Source organism: Ipomoea nil, unplaced genomic scaffold (assembly GCF_001879475.1).
Source record: "Ipomoea nil cultivar Tokyo-kokei standard unplaced genomic scaffold, Asagao_1.1 scaffold2826, whole genome shotgun sequence".
In the NCBI taxonomy this organism is placed as follows: Eukaryota; Viridiplantae; Streptophyta; class Magnoliopsida; order Solanales; family Convolvulaceae; genus Ipomoea; species Ipomoea nil.
This window is the reverse complement of record NW_017619254.1, coordinates 4775001-4800367: the sequence shown is the minus strand read 5'-3', so window position 1 is coordinate 4800367 and position 25367 is coordinate 4775001. Positions and strand designations below refer to the sequence as shown.

Below are 25367 nucleotides of genomic sequence, written 5' to 3'. Positions count from 1 at the left end.
ACTTTAGTTATAGAATATAGTTAAACAGAATATTCCATTACTAAAGTTTACACTGACAGAGTGCAGCCATGCAGGGTATTTAGAAAAAGTAAATAATGTAATAGAAAGTAAAGTAGGAAAATAAAATAAAATTACTAAAATTAAAATAATCTGAACCATTCATTTTCATCAAATAATTTGCCGGACATTTTTTAATTTCCGTTATAGGCCTAACTTTATTGTCTCTTATTAGTATAGGTGATACTAGAAGTAGATTATGTTTAAGTAATTTAAATATTATTTTTTTTAAAAAAAAGATAATAAGTTGGTGGGTACTCATAGTGGACACCTGCATATGGTGGAATGAGGGTGAGTTTTGAAAAAGTTCCCTCATGCGGATTGGTAGTAGGGGTGTGTTGAGAAAATATAAGGTGGGTCGGGTTATAGGTGTAGCCCTCCTCGACCCACACTTGATCCATTGTCATTTTTACAAGTATGGATAAGAAATTTATCTTGTGAGTTCAGAAAAAATTGTCTACATCCAAAATTTGTGAGAATGAGTAAAAATTAGTTGTAAAATTTGAGTATAAATGTAGTATTTTCTTTCCTGAAATTAACTCTAAATTATATTATTATGACGTCAGTAAATTAAGTAGCCACGTGCAACAAAATAACGCAAACGCTTGTCAGTTCTAATTAACGTGACAAATTGAAATTTGGGTACTTCGAGATTAAATGGATATATGGAGTAAAATATTTAATGCAAATATTTATATATATTTTTTCCTTAAAAAAATATTGTACGCATTCGAACAATAACCAAATTGATTGACCTGTAAAGAATCTGGTATCCTGTCCTGATCTCTCTCCTTTTAGGGAAAAGCCGAGCGGAGCGTCGGACGGTGGCCACCGGTGACTTCACCGATTGATTTCGGGAACTTCAAAGCTAGGTGCTCCGCTAACTGATTTTGCCTCCGGTACACCTCCATAACATCTTTTCTTACTTCTTTTGTTTCTGTTTCTTTTGAATCATGATTGGAAATTACTTCTGAGCTGAAATAATGCTATATGTGCTTTCTTAGACGTGTGTGTGGATTTATGTATATACATGATGCTGCATATGTGTTTTCAGTATGAGGATCAGAAGGAAAAGGAGGCAAGGAGCTGGTTAATGTAATGATGTTTTTAGGAATTAGGATCATTGTATTTGAAGGGCTACGAGTGTGTTTTAAATTCGTATCTGAAGTTGTTTTTCAGGACTTGTAAATAATGGAGCTCTGCTTCATCTAATTCCTATAATTCGTGTTCACTAGCTTTTAATCTTTTATGTTATAAAGTTGGATATGAGGTGTAACAGTGTCTTTAGGTTTCATTCAAGTGATTCATGGCCAACATCACCTGGAAGATGACTTATTGCCTAGTTATTGTGTCCTGACTACGAATTATTCCCCTGCCTGTGTGTATGTGCTTGTTGCATTGGGCAAAAATTTAGGGGTGTTCATTTGATGAAAAATTTTCCATTTTTCAACAAAGTTGGAGAACTCCTCAATTGTGTTTTCCATTTGGAAAACATGGGTGAATACTGAACAGTGCTATATATGCATACCTCCTTTGTTGGCCAAGATGATCTTAATTGTGTCACTGCTTGTTTCATTTCCTAATTCCTCTCTTTGATGAGAACCAAGCCCTTGATTCTCATCTCTCTTCCTTTGCCGTCACACTCCACAGAGGTCGAGTGATAATTTCTTTGATAGCCTCCACAATGATTTCAGCCTAGACTAGACCTCTGCGAAAATTTCTCCTATAGCGTATGCAGGGGAGTGATGGGGCTTTGTGATGGTCTTCTCCAATTGATTACACCGGGGAGCGGCGGAGCTTTGCGCTGGTTTCTATTGAATCTCCAATCTTTGCGGTGCGACTGTGTCTTCATTAGGGAAGAAGTGAAATAGGGAATGATCTAGAAGTGGATTGATGAGTATTGAGTAGTGATGATAATGGGGCTAAAAGGAGCAGCCCCATTTGGAGGATGAAAAATGGAAAAAAGTTAGAAAATGAAGAATGGAAATGGAATTTTTTCCCATACTAAACAGCCCAACTTTTCTTTTCATTAGTCCAATTTCTATTCTTTGATGCTATTTCCACTATGCATTGAAGAGAATGTAAGGTGACATATAACATATTTTATGTTAGAAGTTTGCATGGATATAATGTGAGGCAGCAGATTCCTTTTGTTTTTAAAATGAGTACTTATTTACTTTTGACATTCTTTGTTGTCATACAAGAGCGTGCATGATGTGTCATCAGTTACAGTTACACATGGATTGTGTAACATGCTCTTTGAGAATATTTTACGTGATTCTTTGTTTAATTTTCTCATTTGATGGAAATTGGTCATAGTTACTCTTAACTCCAAAATAAAGAGAGATACATATTTTATCTTCCAAATTCTTCAGGATTAGAAAGGATCAAGCAAGAGTTTCAATCTGCTAGCATGAGTAATTTCATGGTACTTTATACCTGTGTTGGGACAATGGATTCATGCATGATTGCAAGAACTAAATTATAGTAGAGTTGATGAGTGCTACTAGGACATTGGTCACAATGGGAAGCATATTAATCAATACATTCTAAGTAATTTGGGTGAAAGGCATGAGAATCCAATTCCTCAAGATCATTGATTATTTAGGAAATTGTTATAGCCATTTTTTTTTTGCCGATTAAAATTAGTGGAATACATTCATTTCTTGATCTTCTTGAAGCATTATTATCTTTTATTAGCAAGTAGTTTCATTTTGACGAGGGGGTAACTCAAGTTCAAATTTATCATATTTTCAGTGAGCATCACCTAGAATAGTCTTTAATTGTCATATTTATCAATTGGTTACGGTAGTGATATATTTGGCATCTTTACTGACTGCATCCTTATGCAGTTTGTTCTGTACTAAGCTTGTTATGTTGTTCTATTTTAAAGTGAAAAATATCTGATGCAGTGGCAGCATATAGGTGTTATACACCAGTAATAAACTAGAGTCTATCATATTATTGAGAAGAAAAGTCAATATTGATCAACCCTTTTTTTTTTTTTTTGCAAAAAATAGTAATCTCTCTAAATTATTATAATTATTTAATTAAAGAATAATATTTTTTTATTCTGAAAGAATACTAACCCTTTCATTAGTGGCATTCTTTGTGAGACAAGGCATTTTAGAAAATCTTTGCATGCATGGTGGATAATTTTGTTTCTGTCCTGTGAATTAAACAGAGAAACTTGAAGCCCCTATATACTAATGAAGTGATGATGCATGGAACATTTTTTTCAATTTATATTATTAACATTATCTTGTTTGCAATGGGAAGGCATAAAAGAATAAGTGATTTTTTTTTTTTTTTTTTTGGGAGCTTGGAATTGTAATAATCACCTTGGTCCAATGATAGGAATTTGTCCATGTCCATTAGTTAGCAAAAAGCTGAAACTAGCCTTTCTGCCATGCTAGGCTAAGCCTGTGCTCATTGTAATACTTTTCATTATTGAATTAGCATGACTACCAAATACATTGGATGTTATATCTGAGTTTGAAAAATGAAAATAGTATGGAGTATAAGATTATCACAAAGTAAAAGAGATTTTAGGCAGTAATGTTATTAAATTATTGCGGTTAGATGCTTGTTACCTACTATTCAAACCATAATATGCTTTTGTCCGGTTACATGCATACAGCCACCAACCCAATCACCCTATCTATTTAAATCCTCCATGGCATCCTCTCTGGCAAAGTCATATAATAATACTATATATAATTTACTTGCACATGACAGGTTTATGTATGTAAAGATTTTACCAATTCCTGTTGGCACAAAGGTGGAATAAAACGTACAATCTGCAAAGTGGTTTTGAATTTCTAACATAAAGTTCTGATTGAAGTCTTGGAAAATGTCTACGGGGGAGGTGAAGAAAGTCTCACGTGAAGATATTCAACTGGTAAGCCTTTTCCCCTATAATTAGATCAAATATGGATTAACATTCTGGCTGTATTTGGAATGTTGACATGGGCCAAACAAAATTTCACCACTTAACTACTTTTTCATGTGGATGCAACACCTTTTCTGTAATCACTCTCACTAAATCACCATTTTACTAAAGCTACTTTGATTTCAGGTGCAAAATCTTATAGAGCGATGCCTACAACTATACATGAACCAGGAAGAAGTTGTGAGTACACTCCTACATCAAGCCAAAATTGAGCCAGGATTTACTGAACTTGGTAATGGCTCTTTTCTCATTGCAACTTGGATCTCTCTGCTGTAATACTAATGAAGCTGTTGCATATAGATACAACTGTTTAGTGATATCTATTGTACTCATTTTCGTTGGAAGAATATAAATATGACATCTAGATTATTTTCAGTGTGGCAAAAGCTTGAAGAAGAAAATCAGGAATTCTTCAGGGCTTACCATTTGAGGTTGATAGTGAAGGATCAAATAAGTAGATTCAATGAGTTGCTTGAGAGACATGCTAAGCTAATACATCAGATTTGTCCAGCTGGAGTGAATCCTATTCCCTTGGCTAATGGTGGATCTCAAATGCCCCCATGTAAGGAGCCTCTTTTGAGTTTTATATTTTGTTTCCATAGAGATAATCTTATCATTCTTATGTATTCTCCTCTCTCTCTAGTTTATTTTTCAATAACTCTCATTTTCACATTGACAGTGCATGAGAACTCTACCTGCACAACCGAAAAGACTGGACCAGTTGTGAAGACTGAAACCATGCATCGAAATATAGACCGCAGTTTACTTGATGCATACTCGAATGGTGCATCCTCACTACAGACATGTATGCAAAGTGCTTTTGATATGTCTACTCATACACGGAGGATTAATGTCTCACCAAGCATACTATTGGCTCAGAATGCAAATGTGGGGTTGATGCAAGGACTGAATGGTGGAATGATCAAATCAGAAGCTGGTTATCCTAGCAATTCTCATTTCTTGTTTGGCGGTGACAATAATGTTCTGGAAACTCGTCCTGCTATTACAGATGCATCTATTTCATCCTACAGTAGTGTCGAGTCCAATTCACAACACCTGAACGAGACTGTCTTGGATGCTGATTCATCATCATTTGGATTCTTGGGGCAGATACCCCGGAACTTCAGTTTGTCAGATTTGACGGCAGACTTTGCTAACAGTTCAGGTCTGCTCTGTCTCTCACTCACACATGCACACACTTGTAAACACCAGCATGATACCTACAACTTCATATTGCACTTTGCTGCTGATATTTATCCTGGAATTTATGTCCATTATAGATATTTTAGGGACCTATTCAAGATCACCCTTCCTAGCATCAGATACAGATAGCTTCCTGGATCCTCTTGGTACAAGAGAACACCGAGGTTAGTACACTGACAATTGATGTTAGTTTTCTTTGTAGTAGAACTAATGTTGATGCAAGTAGTCAGATACTAAGAGGTTGGATAAAATATCTGAAGGTTTGATTAATCATATGATTTTGCCATTTGATTGATTCTGTTGCAGTTTTAACATTTAACCTGACTAGTTGATGTTACGACATTAAAATACATGTCACAGGGTTATTGTTCAAGGCATATATATACATATGGTTTACATGTTTTGATGCCTACCTGACATTTCTTTCTTGTGTTGTGGCTATCAACATGGCAGGTGCATTTGCTCCATAGATATAGGGTTTTGTAAACAAGGGTTGAGACATGAAGAATCTTCTGAATTTGAAGACTGTTTTTGAAGTTACTTATTTGTCTGTTGTCTTGGATAATAATCAAAGTTATGATGGTGCAAAAAGATGAAAAATATTTAGGCAAAAAACAATTTCGCAAAATGTGCATATGTTGCAGCAGTTGTTTTGTGCAAAATATAGGATCATTATAGGAAAACATCAGTATATTGTGACAATGTTGTTACAGGTACCTATCAATGTCTTCTGATTGTGATAGTTAAATAGTTTATGAAACATGTATCTTTGCACACAATTTTAATAGTGGTGAATATTTCATAAACAAATTGTGACAGTTTATTGCAATTCTACATTGTCAATGCAATGCATTTGGTAATTCAGCAAAGATACAATGCATCTCATCAGTAGAGGAAACCAAAACACATTTTACTTAAATGCAGAATTTTCCTACAAAATCGCAATAAAACTTTCTAACTATGAAGTTAAAGAGACACCCTAAGGTATGTTAAGATTGAGAAAAATATAGTTGAGAACATAGAGAATAAGGATGGATATTGAAATGCCTAACTTGAAGCAGATGTTTAGGATGTGAAAGACAAGATTCTCAGTGGCCTTTGGATGCATATACAGCAACAGATGACTGAAGCTCTCGATCCACCTTGAAGTGAGCATGAAAGAACCTTTTTACCTGAAGAAGGTAGTAGCAGTCTTTCATCAGCAAGAAATATATTAGTTAAATCAAGAAAATAACGGACGAAATATTTTTAAATCACCTCCATGAAATTGTGCGAAACCAGAAAGTCTTTCAATAGTTTTTCCTGTGCGTCGAACATCACAATGTGGCTAGGTAAAGACCAATTTTTTGCAAATTCAGTCGCAAAACCAACTGGGTCCAACATGAACCGGTCAGACTCGTCTAGCATTCCTTTCTCTTCACTGTTGAAATAATTGCCAAGAGAAAAAGGTTCATGTTCTCTATTATATAAACATAACAAGACAACAAATGGTTAGAATCTTTGAAACAAGTGGGCAGTCCACACCTTGGTGTACAATCCAAGAAACGCATAGGAAGGTTACGGTGAAGAGTGGAGTAGTAAGGTGTGGCATGGCAGGGTGTCAAGAAAAGGATATTTCTTACATTTCCATCAACTGCTTCCACGGAAAGATAGTTCATCACATCCTCGGTTCCTCTCTATGAAGCATATTGCAAGTAATATAAAACAGTTTATCTTGTACAAAATTTTTCTCCTATTTCCTGGAAAAATCTAGTCTCCAATGCAATAATAATATGCAGAAGCAGATACCTGATGGACCATACTCATATACAAAGCCATTGGAAGATTTGTGATGAGTAGGAAGACTATGGCAAGATGCTTTCGAGATAAGCACGAGTAACTAGTCCTTGAAAATCTTTGATCATGGTCATTTGATTTACTGGCCACTCCTATTCTTGCTAGTGAGTACCCGGAGAACTTTAAAGCTATAGGAAGTATGGGGAGGACAAACCTGTTACTCAAGACTGATTAGAGAACAGCATATATCATTGAACATTGGAACAGATATAAATATATAATCATCAATTAAAACAGAATAATAAACTTTTAAACGGAGTACCTGAACTCTTTGTGGCCTAACAAGCTATAAATCCCCAAAACCCATGCAATAAGACCAGAAAGTTTCCATTGCTTAGACATGGCAATGCCTGCTAAAGAAAATGGTATAAATGTGAAGAGCATCACTGTAAATCCCTGACTTAGGTACCAGTGCCATACGTGAGTTCCATAATAGTCACCACCAGAAGAGAGAAAGTTGAACTTCAGAAAATTAAGAGGCACAAAGACCCAAGTGCCATACATCCACCGATCCAACACAAGTGTGACTCCAAGTACCAATGTCCTGATTCCATGTGTTTAGAGTAGGTAAGTAAGTCTACTTCAAAGCATAAGATGCCTGATTACTGCAAATAGGAAATGTACATACAAATAATGAAAGCCTAATTATTGTTTGAGTAAACAAGAAATGCATTTATGATAACCAAACTTCATTTCAATAGTTTTAAACTCGAAAGTGCATATCAAGAATCTGATTTATAGCTGGGGAAGCAAGAGATTCTCTTAGCATGCATCCTAGACTCCTAGTACCTTATTCTAAACACTCAGCAATAGTCAATGATTAAATCAGCCCTGTTTATTCTAGTCTAATTAAAAGGGATTCAGATTAGAAAAGCATTATTTGGTATATTGGTTCATTCATTTGTCTCTAAGTTTGCATGTTTACTCATTATTTGAAGTAAAAAATTGTATGTCATATTTATGGAAAAAAAAAAAGGTCAAATCATACTTACCCAATAGGAATCACCTCAAGAAGAATGAAAACAATTTTTTCATCAGTAAGGTACAACTCCAGAAGACCAACATACAGCCATGTAATGGCACTTGTTGGCCGTATGGCACACGCCAATGCAGCTACAACCAAAGCCCACTTTCTTGAACCCAAGGAAGTTGTTTTGGAAGATTTTCTAATGCAAGGCCAGTAGTAGAGGCTCACGAGTGTAAGAACTGTCTCCAAACTATTAGACAAAGTGCGAGTGAGCGAGAAAAACATGAACCAATTGGTCAATTGTGCAAAGAGCTGCATTGAGTTAAGTACTTTGTGATCGTTATCATCAGGAGCAACAAATATAATGGTACAAATACTTGGAGATTTCCAAATAAATAAAAGCAGTATATTAATAAAAATGCAGGAAACAGATAACAAGTTAGAATGCAACTTATAATATAAATTAGAGAAGGATACCGCCAATTTTGCAACATGGTCATCAAATAACACTCGAGAGAGCTTATACATGTAAAGATCACCTACAGCAGAGAAAAGAGACTGCAGAAGTCGAGGTGCCCTTATCTGTGGCAGTAGGTAAATTTAATATCAATGTAAAAGGTGTAAGCATTCATTCAACTAAACAATGTAAAGTAGGCATGTGCAGAAACTATTGACCAAGTATTCATAAAAAAGCAGCATGCAAACTTGAAGAGGAACTCTTCAAAGCTGATGTGTGTGTTTGTCGATAGGGATCATTGATGTCATGAGTGAGGAATATGCAAGAGCAATAAACCAAGTGGTCATAAAGAAGCATCATGCAATCACGAAGTAGTATTCTTCTAAACTAATGTGGTTGTGTTTAAAAAGACTTTCAATGACATGAACAAGGTCTATGCAAAATCTATTAAAAAAAAGTAGCCATAAATTTATAAATAAATAAACAAGCAAAATTGAAGCAAAATTCTCCGAAACTAATGTAATTCTGTCTACCACCTGTTGTTGTCAATATGAAACACATTTAAATGGCATGGATAGAACCCATGCAGAACACAGGAAAGTTCAGAGGAATGTCAAAAAATTGTCACAATGAAGACAACGCTAACAAATCCTTGATCAAGAAGAGCAATAATTACCATGAACCAAGGGCTATCAAGCTTTAAAAACGTAAGAATTTTATAAAGAAGAGCAAAAATTGATGGATGCAAGTAACTCCTTATGCCTTTTTTCCATTCCCATGTCAAATGCCCATATCTGCAAGAAATCAAATAAGCAAACAAATATCATTCAAGTTTAGTCCAAGCATTTCATACTAAAAACTAGTTATAAAACATAAACTTATGTAGAAAAGAAGCAAAAGAAGTTTGTTAAAACACAGTAATGATGTATAATCCCAGAAACAGAAAGAAGAAGAAATTACCCAAATGTGATATGATGAGCAACTTCAAGGGCTTGCCAATGTTCATCCGGATTGAAATAAGTCTGTACCAGGAGAGAATTTATAATCCGTGCAACCAAACATATAATAAACACTTCTCTTGAAGAAGTGAGTAAAGCTTGGATTTTTGAATCCCTTTTAGGATTGGGTTTTTGAGCTGTGTTACTCTCTAGTGGAATAGTAGGTGGATGCTTTCTTTGTCTCATGGTGAGATGAGATTCGGGTCTTTCTTTTCAGAGAAAAATCAAAATGCCCGGCAGTGAAGATGAAGATGACGGTTGGGGATGATCTTGCCAAATATAGAAGAAAGGAGAATTTTAACGTTGTATAGAGCCAAATCCGAACAAAGTCTCAGCTCCGGCGACGAATATGAGGGAGGAGTCGTTGGAGTGAATAGGGCAGGGCAGTGGATGTTGACCGATTTCAACCTGGTTGGCCGTTAAATCAGATGACTGGGCAGTAATGTCAGCATTGCCACGTCACCATGTATTCTTGAAACCTCTTTGGAACTTCAAGTTTAGATCTGGGACAACAAATTCGTAGAGAAAAAAATTAGGGAAAATGGTGGACACGAACCTGAAAGCAGAGACTTCTAAGTCCTCAGTGTCAGTGGTATTTTATCAAACAGGCTGTGGGCGTTAAAAGGAATTGTCTTCAACTGGCGTACACAAACTGCAGCATATAGTGAGGACTGAGGAGAGGAGAGTGGTGTTGTTGTTAGAGCACTACCAAACCTTTCACTCCCTCTTTTCCATAACTTCAAATTTCTTTCCCTTCTAAATTATCGGACATAGAAAGTTCCGTCTTCCATGGCTCTCTTCAGGTCTGAGATAGTATTTTTTTTCGAATTAAATATAATTTTAAAAAAAAATACTAAGCAATTGCTACAAATCATTGTAGGGGTAAGGGGGAAGCTTGTGTCAATTATCTCCCTACAAAAGATATGCTTCGCTCAGAGAAAGTAAGTTATAACGATTGTTGTCCATCATTTATTTGTCGAATGCACTTTAGCAAATGAATGCTATGGAAGATTGGTTCTGCTCATTTCAACCAGAATTATTCCAAACTTAACAATGTGTCAATTAATAATGATGTGTTGTTGGGAAATATGGAAGCGGAGAAACGAGAAGGTGTGATACAATTAGAATGCTCAAATGGCTTATTCAACTATAACCAAAGATCAAAATTATATGGGAGACTAGATAGAATCAACTAAATCCACCAATTCTAGTTTGTCTATGTTCAATCATGCTCAAGTCAAATGGACAAAATCGCAGTTGCGGTTCTTAAAACTCAATGTTGACGCGACCATTGACAAGAAATGTGCTAAAATGAGCTTTGGCAGTGTGTTACGAGATGAGAATGAAAATTTTATTGCAACCAGGAGCATCCAATGAAGCGGTGCACATGTACCAAGGGAAGCGGATACGATAGTTGTTATATAAGCTATGAATTGGCTTAAGGATAAAAATTTTGATGATGTTGACATTGAAACATATTTTATCCAAGTGGTGCAATCTCTTAATTTTATTATGAGAGACTCTTCTTTTCATTTGATTTTCAAAGACATTAAACAGTTCATTAGTGAATTTTTTCATGTATTTGTTTAACAATTCGTGAATCGAACAACCTATACGTTAGCGAGACCATCGTTTTTATGCCGGGTTATTCTGAGTGGTTTCCAGTCCTCCTATCATTTGTAATTTTTTGTTGAGAAAATATCATTTTTAGTTCATCGACTATAATACATGTATCAATTTTAGTCATTGACTATTAAAATTTTCAAATTAGGTGCATAACTATTCAATTTGTATTACATTTAGTCCTTGACTATTAACATTTTTAAATTAGGTGCATAACTATTCAATTTGTATCACATTTAGTCCTTGACTATTAACATTTTCAAATTAGGTGCATGACTATTCAATTTGTATCACATTTAGTCCTGCAGTTATATTTTTTGGTTAATTTCCCTCCAAGTCACCGGTAAACGGCTAATTTATTTAATTTTTAGTTTAAAATTTATTTTAATAATTTTTAAATTAAATATAAATTTTTTTTTAAAAAAAAATAACAATAAAAAACGCCGACCAACCCCATCCTCTTCCTTCGTTTCCGGAGGAAGGGGGTCGGGGATAGAGAACGCTCGCCACCCCACCCTCTCTTCCCTCGTGTCCGGCAGAAATGAAGGAGGGAATGGGGTGACTTTTTTTTTCTAATTTTAAGATTTTTAATTTAAAATTTATTAAAATAAAAATTAAATAAATTAACCAGTCACATGTGACTGGCCAAAAAAATTTAATAACTTGACCAAATGTGATACAAAAATACAAATGCATTATTATATGCTCCATTTCTGAGTTGTACCATCAGTCCATCACTACCATCTACTACTGTACTAGTAGCTTCACCATAACAGATTTATAAGAGCATCCACACTTGTGGATAATATATGGGGAGATTTCAGAATTCATTCTTCTCAGTGGGGAGCAAAGTTAATGTAGGGGAGAATTAATTCAAGGAGAATTCATCTGCAATGGTAGAAATATTGCGAAAACCAAGAAAAAAAAGAGAGAAAGTAAATCTGACTTGCTGTGCGCCGCACGCGCCCGGCTGCGCGTCAGGTTCGGCGCGCCTGATCCTTCTTCTTTTTTAATTTTTTTTTGTTTTGTTTTGTTTTTTTTTTTTTTTGGTTTTTTTGTTTTTTTTTTCTCCCTTCTCACATTCTCTCTCATAATCACTCTTACATTATCTCCCAATTCTCTCCAACAATTATGGATGCTCTAATGCTCCTCAAATATTTCATCATGATATTTGATAACTAAATTTACTTTTTAAATGTTTTCAAAAAAAATTACTTTTTAAATAGTTGTGAAGTCTGACAATAATTGGAAACTTCAAGGGAGGAAGAAAGCATTTTCCATTTACGATACATAAAATACGGACTATTAATTTAATGATTCCTATTTACTGTCTCTTCTCCCAACTATTTCCATTTTCCGGCCGGGCAGCGCCGGCCCGACGATGGCCTTTCCATCGCCTCAAAGCAACACGATTGATAATGAAAATCATACAGTTCAGAAGTTATATTCAATTTTATCAGAAATGTACAGAAACTTAGGACAGTTCAACTAACTGCACTCATATGTCATATCAAACCACCTCAAATTTAAACAAAAAAAAAAAAAAAAATCAAGAACAAACCCTAGAATTGGCATGAATTTGGTGTAGAATTCAGGGATCAACCAACATGGAAAGGCCCGATATCGCCGCTCCTGAGTGAGCTAGCGATCTCGTCGGCGACAGTCAAGCAAGACAGCACCCACCCGCTCAGCGCCATCCACACCATCCTCGCCATCCACATCGTTATGCCCCACGGCACCGCCATGCTCGCTCCTCCACCGCCACTTCCGCTTCTGCAATCCCCTATCCGCTTCTTACAATCAATACAATTTCAGTGATTCAGCGAAGGTCCATCCCGAGATCAACCCTCAATTGGCGGTTACTGCCTCAAATTCGGCTGCTCCGGTGTGTAGGTTAAGCTTCGATATGCATGTGTAATGGTGTATGTATATGCGTGTGCAGAAGACAGAGATTTGGAGTCTGAATGGGGAAGAGAGAGAGTTTCGTAGTGGATTTCAAGGAATGATTATGTATATGAGACAGCAATTGTTGTTGATTGATTGATATTTCGAAGCTTGGCTATGTCGGCCAGATTGACAAGTAATGGAGGAAGGAAGAAGAAAGTTTCAATATCAATTTTGGCCCCTAAACTTCTCCATTTGTTACTTTGGTACTTCAGGATTAACTTTTGTCTTTTCTTTTGGAATGGGAAAAACTGCACTCCACGCTCAAGTAAATTATTGGCTAAAATGCCAATTTTGGCATAATATAATAAGGGGAATTCTATTTGCATCACCCTAATTACTATTTACACCATCTATTTAATAGGTGTGATAACTTTTAGATAATGTAGATAAAAAATTGCTATTTACACCACCTTTATTCATTTTAGTCAAACATTATTTTTTTTTAACAAATATTTATTATAAATGACACTTTTTCCCCTTAGGTATATACTTTTAACACTTTTTCTCTCTTAGTTATTCATGTATCTACATTTGTCTCATATAGTTATATTAAAAGTGGCATATTTTCTTCCTTTTATGTTTGATAGACATTTTTACCCTTAAAATTAAATATTTCATTTATTTTTTCTTCTCCAACAAATTATTGTTTAGATGTACGGATGGTCACGGTTCAGTTCAAACAAATTTTTTTACTTATTTTATTGCCAGTTCAAAACTTATTTATTTATTATAAATTTTATTTCTTATTTTTTTAAAAAAATAAATCTAATAATTATTTTATTGTATTTTATTTTTTCGGTTCTGAATCGTAAGCAAAGCCAAAGGGAGTTTCTTTTAATTTGCAATCACACGTGTTATATATTACTCTTTCGAACTTCATTCCAGTTAAAAAGTGGGAAAAAGTATTGATTTCTTAGGCTTTTGCAGTCATATTGAAGTTGACAATCCATTACGTTCCAATGACATTTTGGAGTGTGATTTTATATCTAAGATTATATTTGATTTCTCTCTTTCTGAGGAATGCACACCTTCATTAGAGGACATATATACTAGTAATCTACAATTACTTTGATTTAACAACAATTGATTTGTATATGATTATTATATATAATATGATTAAGCCAACTATCATGTAATATGATGACATTTCAAATAAATGGTCATAGGTCCGAACCTTGGGAGTGGAACTTAGATTCTTAGAGTTAAAAATGTTTAAGAAAATATAGAACAAATATAACTAATTGTGAAGGCACAACACAACTTTATTTTCTTATACTTACGATTCAGAATCGAAAAAATGAAATAAAATAAAAAATAAATAATTATTGAATTTATATTATTTTAAAAATAAGAAATAGAATTTATAATAAATAAATAAATAAATTTTGAATTGGCAAAAAAATAAAAAAATTGTTCGAAGCGAACCATAATCATTCCTACATATAAATCATAATTTGTTGGAGAAGAAAAAATAAATGAAATATTTAGTTTTAAGGGTAAAAATGTTCACCTAACATAAAATGGAGAAAACCTGCCACTTTTAATATAATTGAGGGAGCAAATGTGGATAAACAAATAATTGAGAGGAAAAAAGTGATATAATCATATAACTCAGATGAAAAAAGTGTACAATTTTCCCTTAACCGGAAACTTTTAATTCGATTGCTATAGTGTCCGGTTCAGTTAGACCGAACCGTGGTCATCCCTACGTATACGAAATAATTTGTTAAAGAAAAATAAATAAAATGTTTACTTTAAGGGTAGAAGTGTCAATTTAATATATCAGGGGGGAATCGTCACTTTTAGAATAATTGAGGGGCTAATATGCTAACATTAATAATTCAGGGGTAAAAAGTACTATAAGTATATAACTTAGGGGAAAAAATATTATTTTCTCTTAATTTAATTTTAAATTAAAAAATTATTAATTGCACCTCATAAATGAGGTTTGACCAAGGTGGTGCAAATAGCAAAAAGAACTCCCATTTGGCTATTTACACTACCTATGTAATTATTGAAAGTTTTTACCTTTTTACAATTTCAAGATACTTTATACATACTTTTGACCAAAGGGTGGTGCAAATAGCAACACCCTATAATAAATTGATAATAATGTGTAATTGTTTATAAAAAACTTTATAGTAAAAAATAATCTAGAGGTTATGTTAACTTTTCTTCCAAAATTTATATTTAATACGGATTACGGAGTATTGTTTTTTTTTTTATGTGATATTACATGATTAATTAATTTCTTAAATTTACCAGGACTATGTGGTCTAATGGTATCCAGGGTGGACTTCCAAGTGGAAGGTTGTGATTTTGAGCCTCAGTGGAGGCGTTATTGGCTCTTTGTGTTTCAGTAGGTTGTATTGTATAACAACGATATTTTGAGATTTTTAACATAATTTAATTATTATTAATTTTATATGATGAGAAAAATTTGTAGCCGCTATTTGAAGGTGTTCATTAAGTAAATTTGAATTTCGCTCCGGTGTAATAACTCATTGATAGGTAATAACCCTTAGGCGTATGACTGTATATTCGCTCGTATGTATTTCATATACCGTGAGAGACATTTTTCAATCCTAACCGATCCCGTTTGGGTCCAAATTGACCTGAGTCAAGGTACAAAATCGTCCTTTTTAGATTATTAATTATTGTGCAATGCCTTCTATGTTCGGTCTCGACCTTAACGCTCGGACCGGATACCCCAAACGGGATGCCTCCTACACTAGAGGACAAAATACCTCTGGCATCGCTTTGTCGATCACGTCATAGTTAGACTCGTCAGGAATCATCTCCCATGTGGACCTACTAGAAGAGGCGTCGACCGCACCGGTGCATGTGGAACACGTGGAGGGCATGCGAGCACTCGACATGTGCTCCCTCGTAACCTCTATAATGCATGTTGGGGGAACTTTTGGATTTTATAACTGATCATATAGTTTTAGCTCGGGAATGTTCGACCCATCGTCTAGGTTACTCGAGCTCACACCCCTACTCCATAGACTATACGTAGGCATATCTATATATCCCAATGAATTTACCACATTATTCACAAATTACATATGAGAAATAAACTGCACTAGAAAAATCTTGTGCAATTACTCAAATGAGATGATGATGACAATAATCAAACACGTGACTTTCGAAAATCATGCTCTACCGATTTAGCCATTCTCTTTAAGAATAGTTTAATATATATATTTTTATAAAATTTTAAATTAAATTTATTGTAAAATTTTTTTATTGATGCTAATTAACGGTTCAAAAAAAAACCAAAATGCCTATTTTATTTACTAGTTCTGCTATATGTATTATCAAAATTTTACTCTCTCACTTTCACGACAAACAAATATTGGATATATTCATCATAGTGGGTGAAGCAATACTGTTGGTGCTTAAATGTCAAGTTTTCATTTTCAGTGGGGTTTGAAAAGTTAATTAAAGATGATGTTTTTATACAGTAATTTTATTGTTGAGCGAATACGAGTACCTGAGGGGTTGAGGGCAATTGGGTTCAGATTCTTAAAAAATGGCAACTTCGTCTTCACTGCATCTCAAATCCCTACTCCACACAAAGCCTACATACCGAAACCTAAACCACCAGGTAAGTACGGAGCAGTCGCTGCTTTTGCTCTCGCGCGCAGTCTCTTTCTCTTAACTGGGTTTTCTTGGAATGGGATTAAGTCAAACAAGTATCGGAAAGTTATGATTTTTATAGAGCTTGCACAACAATGTTTTTGCTTATTGGATCCTTCCATTACGCCATGGAGTATCATAATATATATTAAGTATTTGAAATCATTATTATATGTTGGTTTGAGCCTTATTTTTCTCGTTTGATTTTAAGTATTTGATAATATCGGGAATGATATACTCCGTATTTGACTGACACATTCTTACTTCGAGGTGTTCATCCACTTTGATTTTGATTTGGAGCATTCTGAAAAATCTTGTTCTGCAACTCTAACCCAAGGAATAAGTTAAAAGAAAGAGGAGTTTGTTGATACTTTTTGTGTGTTCCTTTGCTCTCATTTACCCATTGTAATTTAGTTGAAATTTGCCATGTGGTTCATTATATTTATTTATTTTGGTTTTGTGGGGCAATCAACCGTGTGATTTAGAGGTTTGTTTGTTTGTTTGTTTTGTGTGTGTTATAGGGTTCTATAACTGGAGAATTTCCAGTGGCTCTTGCTTGTAACCCTACAGTGAATGGGAAGGAATATCGTGCATTGAGTGCCAAGAAATTTGAACTAAACTGCTTGAGAGACAGAGAAATGGATGTCAGTGTGCCGGCTCTTATTAGTGGTGTTGCTGAATGCATGGATGGTCTGTAAAAACATTTATTTATGGGGATCCCCTTTCCCGCCCTATTTTCTCAAGCTGTTTAGTTTGGTTACTAGATTATCATTATTGATTGATGCCAGATACAGAGGATAAGGCGCTGACCGAGCAAGGGGAGCCAAAAGAGCCAAGCTTTTCAACAGTGCTGATGAATTTTACTAACGATTTTGACCCTTATGATGCCTTGAGCACTCCTTTGTATCAAACAGCTACTTTTAAGCAAGTAAGTTTATTGAATTTTAAGGAATAAAATGGAACACCTTATGTTTGTTCATCTTCGGATTGTTGATTAATGATTATACTAAAATGGCTTTCTTCACTGAGAGTCAGAATGGTGATAGAATCAAGCTGATACTCTGAATAATATGTATTACCATCACTGGTCACTGCAGCCTCATATTTCCATTCTACATTCATATTAACTTGTTACTGAATGCCCTGTGACATCTTTCTGCAGCCTTCAGCAACTGAATATGGCCCTTATGATTATACAAGGAGTGGAAATCCAACGAGGGATGCATTAGAAAAGTGTGTTGCTTCTCACATCTGCATACTGCAGTTAATGCAGGTCTATATATGTTCATTATGATATGTGCACTCATCCACATTTCCCAATATTTCAGGCTTCTCGCAAAGCTTGAGAAAGCAGATAGAGCATTTTGCTTCACCAGTGGGATGGCTGCCTTGGCGGCTGTAACTCGCCTCGTTGGAACTGGTACTTTTATATTTCTGTAGGTGTTAATCATAGTAGTGATTTTCTCCTAATTTTTTAAGTAGGTGCATATTAGGCTCATCCAGTTGCTCACTTGGTTAGGGTAATTTGTTTTCTAGTTCCTTGAGATTACTGTTGAAATTTATCCTTGAAATCTTTGATTTCTATTGCTTAATAGGTGAGGAGATTGTTGCTGGGGATGACATATATGGTGGTTCAGATCGGCTATTGTCACAAGTAGTACCAAAAAGTGGAATTGTTGTCAAGTTCGTATCAGTTTTGTTAAAATAACTTGTTCTCAACCAGAAACTTAGTGCTTTTATAATGACTGTACAGGCGAGTTGACACAACTAATCTAGATGAGGTTGCATCAGCAATTGGAGCAAGGACAAAGCTTGTGTGGCTAGAAAGTCCTACAAACCCTCGTCAACAAATTTGTGATATCCGTGTGGGTCATAGTGATTTTGAAGTTCCTAGATTGTTCTTATATGGTCCTTTGTGTTCTTTGGATTGTTAAAGGAACCCTGCAAGAATATTATAATAACGTTTTCTTCTTTAAAACTCATGTTTTTTTATTTCCATGCAAATATTCAATTCAGAAAATTGCTGAGGTGGCTCATGCTCATGGTGCTCTCGTGCTGGTGGATAACAGCATTATGTCCCCTGTATTGTGTTGCCCCTTAGAGCTTGGAGCAGGTATTGGGAACTACTCCGTATCTTTTTCTTTCTTCAATTCAATTTATTTATAGTTGAGTTCAACTGGTCCATTTTTACCACCCTTCACTTTTCCAGATATTGTGATGACTTCAGCTACTAAATTCATATCTGGTCATAGTGATCTTATGGCTGGTATCCTTGCTGTTAAAGGAGAAAGGTTTTTCCACTCTTTCTTTATAGACATTTAATGTATTCGCTTCTAAACTTTTCACCAAAGAGTATGTGAATCATTTTAAAATTTCACTAAATAGTCGTGTTTGGATCTATCTAGTTTCTGTTTTGGGTGGAACTCAATGAACACATTGCTTTTTCATTGTTTCTTGTTAACAACTCTGCAATAATCTTCTACTGATTTAAAAGATTAATGATAATTTTGGCATTTTATTTCTAGAAGTTAAAGGAAACTAGATTGTTTCAGCTAATAAGTTGAATTATAAAACCTTTAATGTACAACAATTATAATTATTAGTTGATTTGTTCATTTTGGTGGTCTGTATATTTCTATTGAAGTATTTTTTCCATGGTTGCAAAAATCGCGCAATGGGCGCCTAGGCGCTAGGAAGGCCGGAATCGGCCTCCTCCGCGGCCGGCCGGCTAGGCGGTCTAGGCGACCGCCTAGCCGGCCGGTTCGGCCTTCTTTTATTTTTTATTTTTTATTTTTTATAGTTTTAAAGTGTTAAAAGTTCGGGAAGGCATAACTTTTGACTCGGTTGTCCGTTTTGGACAATTTTTTTTTTTTCAAATCGCGTATTTTTTTGAGATCTATACACCGCAAACAGCCGAAGGCGGTTTGGCCCTCTAATTTCTCCAAAAAATGCTTCTTTTGCTCTTAATTTTAATTTTTTATGTATTTAGATGGTTTAAAACTTTAAACAATATTTAAAACGATTTTACAACATCTTATGTAAATAATTTGTAAGAAAAAACTAGAGGAACCTTATGTTTTATTAGTGAATTTCATAATTTTAAATTTTATTTTTTTTTTAAATAAAAAAAATTAAAAAAAAAAAGTAAAAAAAATCGGCGCCCTAGGTGCTTGGCGCCTAACGTTTTTTGCAACCTTGATTTTTTCTGTATGTTACACATTTGATCTAATGTTTGAATGGTGCCTTATTGTCTTTACTTATTTATATTATATGGACTAGTGACGACCTGAATTTTGTTTATTCAAACCAGCTTGGGAAAGGAGTTATATTTCCTACAAAACGCAGAAGGTGCGGGATTAGCCCCATTTGACTGTTGGCTTTGCTTAAGAGGAATCAAAACTATGGCTCTGCGTGTTGAGAAGCAACAGGTTAGTTTTCTTATGTGATGAAATGGAAAACATTGGTTTATAAATTCAAAATTTTGCAGTAAGTTGTATGGTAAAACAATCTCTAGATGGGTCGTTCTTCTTGTAATCTTTGCAGGAAAATGCACAAAAGATTGCTGAATATCTCGCCTCCCATCCAAGAGTGAAGAAGGTTAATTATGCTGGTCTTCCTGGTCATCCTGGACGGTCATTGCACTATTCTCAGGTATTGCCAACCCAACCCGTAATGCTAAAGATTTTCAACCTTCTTCTAACTTGCCAGCCATCCCCGACAGACATTGTGTGGTAATTATAAAGATTTTTGTCTCACTTATTGCAGGCAAAGGGTGCAGGATCAGTGCTTAGTTTTTGGACAGGATCTTTGGCACTTTCTAAGCATGTAGTTGAGACCACAAAGTATTTCAGTGTTACTGTCAGTTTCGGTAACTTCCTACTACTCAAATTATTTACTTACACTATCATATGACAGACAATTAGCCAAATGGCGGTCACGGGGCCTTATGGTGAATTTGACATTTGACCACAGGAAGCGTGAAATCCTTAATAAGCTTGCCGTGTTTTATGTCCCATGCAAGCATACCTGCTGCAGTGCGAGAGGCGAGAGGCCTCACTGAGGATCTTGTTCGTATTTCTGTTGGAATTGAAGATGTTAATGATCTCATTGCAGACTTAGACTATGCACTTACAACTGGCCCCTTCTCATAGATCGATCCATTTGTTGAGTGAGTGATTGAGTGTTCAGGATGATCAAGAAGTAGAAGAAATGATTCACTCATTTTAGTCTCCTCAATATTTTTCAATGTTATCCATTTGAACATGTCTGTAAAAGCAACAATCTTAAACACCATTCAACTTTTAATTTTAATAGAATGCCAACTATCTATTATCCTCACTCTCCTTTCTCCACTCTTCATCATCAAATAAGTCTTCATGAGGAGCATAAATGATCATATCTGGAAAAAGTTGAAGAAAGTCATCCTTGACCTTTTCTCTCAAATCTGGATAAGGAAGAAGCCCTTTTAATATGACTCAGATAAAGGGGGATCAGTAGAGCTTCAATTCTCATTTCATCATATATATGCATTGCCTCATCACACAATCCACAAGCTCACCAAATGTATGTTGATCAAAAAGGACACCTTCACTCTTCAAATCTTCCCACACCTTCTTTGCTTCATCTACCCTTTTCTTCTTTGCAATCCCTATAAAAAGACATATCTGGTCGATACCATATCTCTTTACGCATCACTTCATACATCTACACATGTAAACACAATAGTCAAATACTTTGGCATAGATGAACAAAAGTATCCTGTTTAGGCTCTTCCGAGATCACAACAATTGATCTCAGGGACGTAATAGCAGGCCGTTTCTATTTTACTCTTAAAATTAACGATAAGAATAAGAAAAACAATTCAATGACTAGAGTGCCACAAACAAAAAATTTTCTAGAATAATCGCTTTCGCTTTCCAATGAATACACCAACATGAAAAAGGTCTATTTCACTATAAGCATCAATGGGCATTTATAAGCATTTATATATTTCACTATAAGCATCAATGGTTGAGCATTACCAAAATACCAAACATAATGTTCTTATTTTTTGCAACATAAACTCGTACTTTTCTCAAGCTTATTCAAAACTAAAAGGCAAGCAATGTGTGCACTCTAATCGATTCATAATAATGTATCAAGCAATCCGGTTGAACAACAACGAAAAAAACAGATTGTTATGATTGCAACGTTCACTTTTCAACTAATAAAATGTAGCAAGAACTTAAAAAGTTAATTATAATATACTAGAAAAAGGAAGCTTCTTTTTTTTTTTTTTTTTCTCTGTTTAAATTGGTACCTTCATGGAAAGAAAGATAAGGATTCAGCGAGGACAGCAAGGAGATCAGATTTGAGAAGTCGAGAAACATTTGATTTCATAAACCGTTCAAGCCGAATAGGGACTAACTGTAAACTCTTGAATTCCTTGACTACCATTAGGCCTTCTTTCCCCATTTCCTTCTTACGTCTCCAAATTGAAACACTCGGACTTGATGCCGCTGCATTTGAGCCGACGATGATGTGTCTGAATGTGGTCTTGTTGTTCGATGAGTGAGGGCGTAAGGGTAGTCCTGACAAGGCTCTTCGCAAACGCTACTTTCCTATCAAACCATCAGCTACGGAATTCAAACCCTTATTGCTTCCATTTGCGCTAGTCTGGTAGATAGTCTCAGTTCAACAACCAAAACTGAGAAATTAAAATGTCCCACATCGGGAAACTATGAAACTTGAAACCAAAATATAAGATTCCATTTGCGAGAGTTGGACACGACCTTACTTGAACAGGATCTGTTCTATAGGCTCGTACCTCTGTATCCTTGAGTTCTAAGGAGACAGGAAACTAAGCTTGGTGGATGAGTAATGGCCAAGAGGCTAGAGCGTGAGTAACAGCACCGTGCCTTCGCCGGTTGGAGCCGTAGATGATCGTTCCTGGCCGTCTAGTTGCGGCCGGGATGGCCTCTTGGCTGTCTGACAAGCTTCCCATCTTTTTTTTTCCCCCCCTTTTTCCATTTTCGTTGGTGGGTTCTTCTAAAATGGAGCTGCAGATTGCAGATCAGTTGAGCACTATGAAAGTTCTACGTTCAGGGACCTCTACTGTAATGAGTTTATGAATTAGTTCTGTGTACACTGAACAAGAAGCGTTTGTAGTCCAACGGTTAGGATAATTGCCTTCCAAGCAATAGACCCGGGTTCGACTCCCGGCAAACGCAAAGACTTCTCCATTGCTTTCTAATATCATATTATATTTGTTTATGTAGTTTTCTTTTCTTGTGGAATTATTTTTTCTACATATATCCTTCTTCATTTAACTCTATAATTTAAATCAGTTTTCAATATTATCCTTCTAATAAAATTTATTTCATTTTATTTGTTTTAAGAAAATTTTCATTTTCATTTTTTTTAAAGTACTATTGGAGTTCATATTTAGTTCTTTTCATTGTACTTAACATCTTCTTTACTTATTCTCTTTAGTATTTTTTTTATTTTTAAATTTAATTTATTGATATATAATGATACTCTTAATCTAGTTTCTACAGATAAAAATTTTATATATTATGAAAAATTGAATTGTAATTATCTAATTTTTTGGAAATACAGTAGGGAGGGAGGAACCCAGGCTGAAGAAAACAAATCAGCCTACTCTGACTCAAACATGAGACGATCACTCACAGCCCCCAATTGATCATTATACACCAAAGTTTCACATTCAAGGGGAAGGGCAGCAAAAATAATACATGGTTCCCTTCTGCTAGCAGCAATCTTGGCCAAAGAGTCTGCAACATAATTCTGCTCACGTAAAACATGCACCAACAGTGTTGCCACTTCTATGGATCATGTCTCTTCATCGGAGTTTGATGGTTCCCAGATGGTGATCATAGATTTTGACAACATTGAGGGCCTCCTCAACCTCTTTGCAATCAGTCTGAACTTCCAAATTGAGAATTCTTTTAGCTTCCGTCCATCTTAAGGCCTCCTCAACCCTTCAAACCTCTCACTAATACGATCTATGACCTGCACAAAATAAGATTTGGAGACCCTTCCATGAATGGTAGGGACTCCCAAGTATTTACCACGGTCAGTAGTCCGGCTGATACCAAATTTCGTCGAGATTTTATGTTCTTAGAAAAAAATATATGGGATTTTTGGAGGTACCAATTTTTGTCGAGATTTTATGTTCTTAGAAAAGAATATCTGGGATTTTTGGAGGTTAATACGTTGCCCCGAGGCAAAAATGAGATGGAGGAAGTATTATGTTTTTTTTTTTTGAATGCTACTGACTCTATTACATGGTAGTATGTGAGGCTCCACTGAGGCTCGAACTCACAATCTTCCAAATGAAAGTCCAACCCGGGTACCATTAGACCACATAGGAGGTGGAGGAAGTATTATGTAAGCATACACAAATCAACAAAGTAAACTTCACAACAATCTTAATGCAGTAAACTTCACTTGTATTCCATGCACTCATCCCAGTTCAGGGGCAATCATCTATCATTATTTCCGAGATCGCAACAATTGATCTCACTGACGTAATAGCAAGCCGTTTCTATTTTACTCTTAAAATTAACCATAAGAATAAGAAAAACAGTTCAATGACTAGAGTGCCACAAACAAGAAATTTTCTAGAATAATCGCTTTCCAATGAATACACCATCATGAAAAAGGTCTATTTCACTATAAGCATCAATAGTTAGGCATTTATATGGGTCATCACTTTGAGCATTACCAAAATACCAAACATAATGTTCTCAAGCTTATTCAAAACTAAAAGGCAAGCAATGTGTGCACTCTGATCGATTCATAATAATGTATCAAGCAATCCGGTTGAACAACTACAAAAAAAATAGATTGTTATGATTGCAACATTCACTTTTCAACTAATAAAATATAGCAAGAAGTTAAAAAGTTAATTATAATTTACTAGAAAAAAGAAGTTTTTTTTTTTTCTTTGTTTAAATTGGTACCTTCATGGAAAGAAAGATAAGGTATTGTCTCTGGAATTGGGCGAGGACAGCGAGGAGGTCAGATTTGAGAAGTCGAGAAACATTTGACTTCATAAACCGTTCAAGCCGAATAGGGTCTAACTGTAACCGCTTGAGTTCCTTGCCACCATTAGACCTTCTTTCCCCATTTCCTTCTTACGTCTCCAAATCGACACACTCGGACTTGATGCCGCTGCATTGGAGCCGATGATGATGTGTCTGAATGTGCTCTTGTTGTTCGATGAGGAGGAGGATGATGAGTGAGGGCATAAGGCCAGTCCAGACGAGGCTCTTTGCAGCAGGTTCTGGCAACAACGCCACATTTCCTATACAGTCACCAGTGAGTACAGTGCTAAAGTCTGATGCTTGGGTTTTTATAACTGTAAAATCCTAAAAGTGAAAAGATCTCAATGCAATTTCTGAAGCACATTTCTCCCCAGCATATAATAATATATAAATGTGCAAATCCAACTTTTTTAAAATATAGTTCAAGTAATTGCACATTTGCTTCAAATAGGAAGACAAAATTGAGACACCAATCTCCAAAGCAATATTCTTAAACCAATCTCTTTTGCATGAGGTTGGTTCTCCATCATCTCATTTTTGAAAGATCTGGTGACCTTGAATTCAGCATTCCCAGTTCAATGGCCATCATCTGTCATCATTTCATGGGAAACCAACAAAGAAACAAGTGATTATCAAC

At 35.3% G+C, this 25367-nt stretch overlaps 3 protein-coding genes, 1 long non-coding RNA gene, 1 other non-coding gene and 1 pseudogene across 7 annotated transcripts in view; 4 read left to right on the top strand and 2 right to left on the bottom strand.

The window, feature by feature from the left end:
* Nucleotides 1–782: 782 nt before the first annotated feature.
* LOC109158807 lies at nt 783–5895 on the top strand. The gene is made up of 7 exons (XM_019306704.1): nt 783–956; nt 3796–3958; nt 4136–4241; nt 4386–4571; nt 4689–5174; nt 5290–5376; nt 5666–5895. Exons 2-7 carry the CDS (start codon nt 3911–3913, stop codon nt 5680–5682), a joined length of 930 nt encoding a protein of 309 aa, XP_019162249.1. The 5' UTR covers nt 783–956; nt 3796–3910; the 3' UTR covers nt 5683–5895.
* A 206-nt stretch (nt 5896–6101) lies between these two features.
* On the bottom strand, nt 6102–10352 carry LOC109158803 (GPI mannosyltransferase 3). 2 transcript variants are annotated; one of them, XM_019306699.1, is made up of 10 exons: nt 10027–10352; nt 9433–9941; nt 9149–9266; nt 8493–8597; nt 8041–8327; nt 7311–7592; nt 7001–7202; nt 6737–6888; nt 6470–6632; nt 6102–6384 (listed from the first exon to the last, which is right to left on the bottom strand). In XM_019306699.1, exons 2-10 carry the CDS (start codon nt 9654–9656, stop codon nt 6301–6303), a joined length of 1617 nt encoding a protein of 538 aa, XP_019162244.1. In that variant the 5' UTR covers nt 9657–9941; nt 10027–10352; the 3' UTR covers nt 6102–6300. The 2 variants fall into 2 exon arrangements, with proteins under 2 accessions (XP_019162244.1, XP_019162245.1); XM_019306700.1 differs by having other exon boundaries at nt 9433–9902.
* A 6155-nt stretch (nt 10353–16507) lies between these two features.
* LOC109158804 (cystathionine beta-lyase, chloroplastic) lies at nt 16508–21011 on the top strand. 2 transcript variants are annotated; one of them, XM_019306702.1, is made up of 13 exons: nt 16508–16650; nt 17204–17372; nt 17477–17610; nt 17845–17915; nt 18011–18102; nt 18278–18365; nt 18436–18547; nt 18699–18795; nt 18892–18973; nt 19993–20110; nt 20226–20333; nt 20448–20550; nt 20655–21011. In XM_019306702.1, the coding sequence occupies exons 1-13, from the start codon at nt 16576–16578 to the stop codon at nt 20831–20833; spliced, it is 1428 nt and encodes a 475-aa protein (XP_019162247.1). In that variant the 5' UTR covers nt 16508–16575; the 3' UTR covers nt 20834–21011. The 2 variants fall into 2 exon arrangements, with proteins under 2 accessions (XP_019162247.1, XP_019162246.1); XM_019306701.1 differs by having other exon boundaries at nt 16509–16650; nt 17471–17610.
* LOC109158810 overlaps nt 20925–25367 on the bottom strand; it is an 11914-nt pseudogene continuing 7471 nt past the window's right edge.
* The window catches only part of LOC109158818, a 5757-nt gene continuing 2844 nt past the window's right edge, over nt 22455–25367 (top strand). The window contains exon 1 of the long non-coding RNA XR_002050445.1: nt 22455–22538. This is a non-coding gene — a long non-coding RNA (uncharacterized LOC109158818). The remainder of the gene's footprint in view (nt 22539–25367) is intronic.
* Nucleotides 22820–22891, top strand: TRNAG-UCC. The gene has a single exon. It is a non-coding gene; the product is annotated as a tRNA-Gly (tRNA).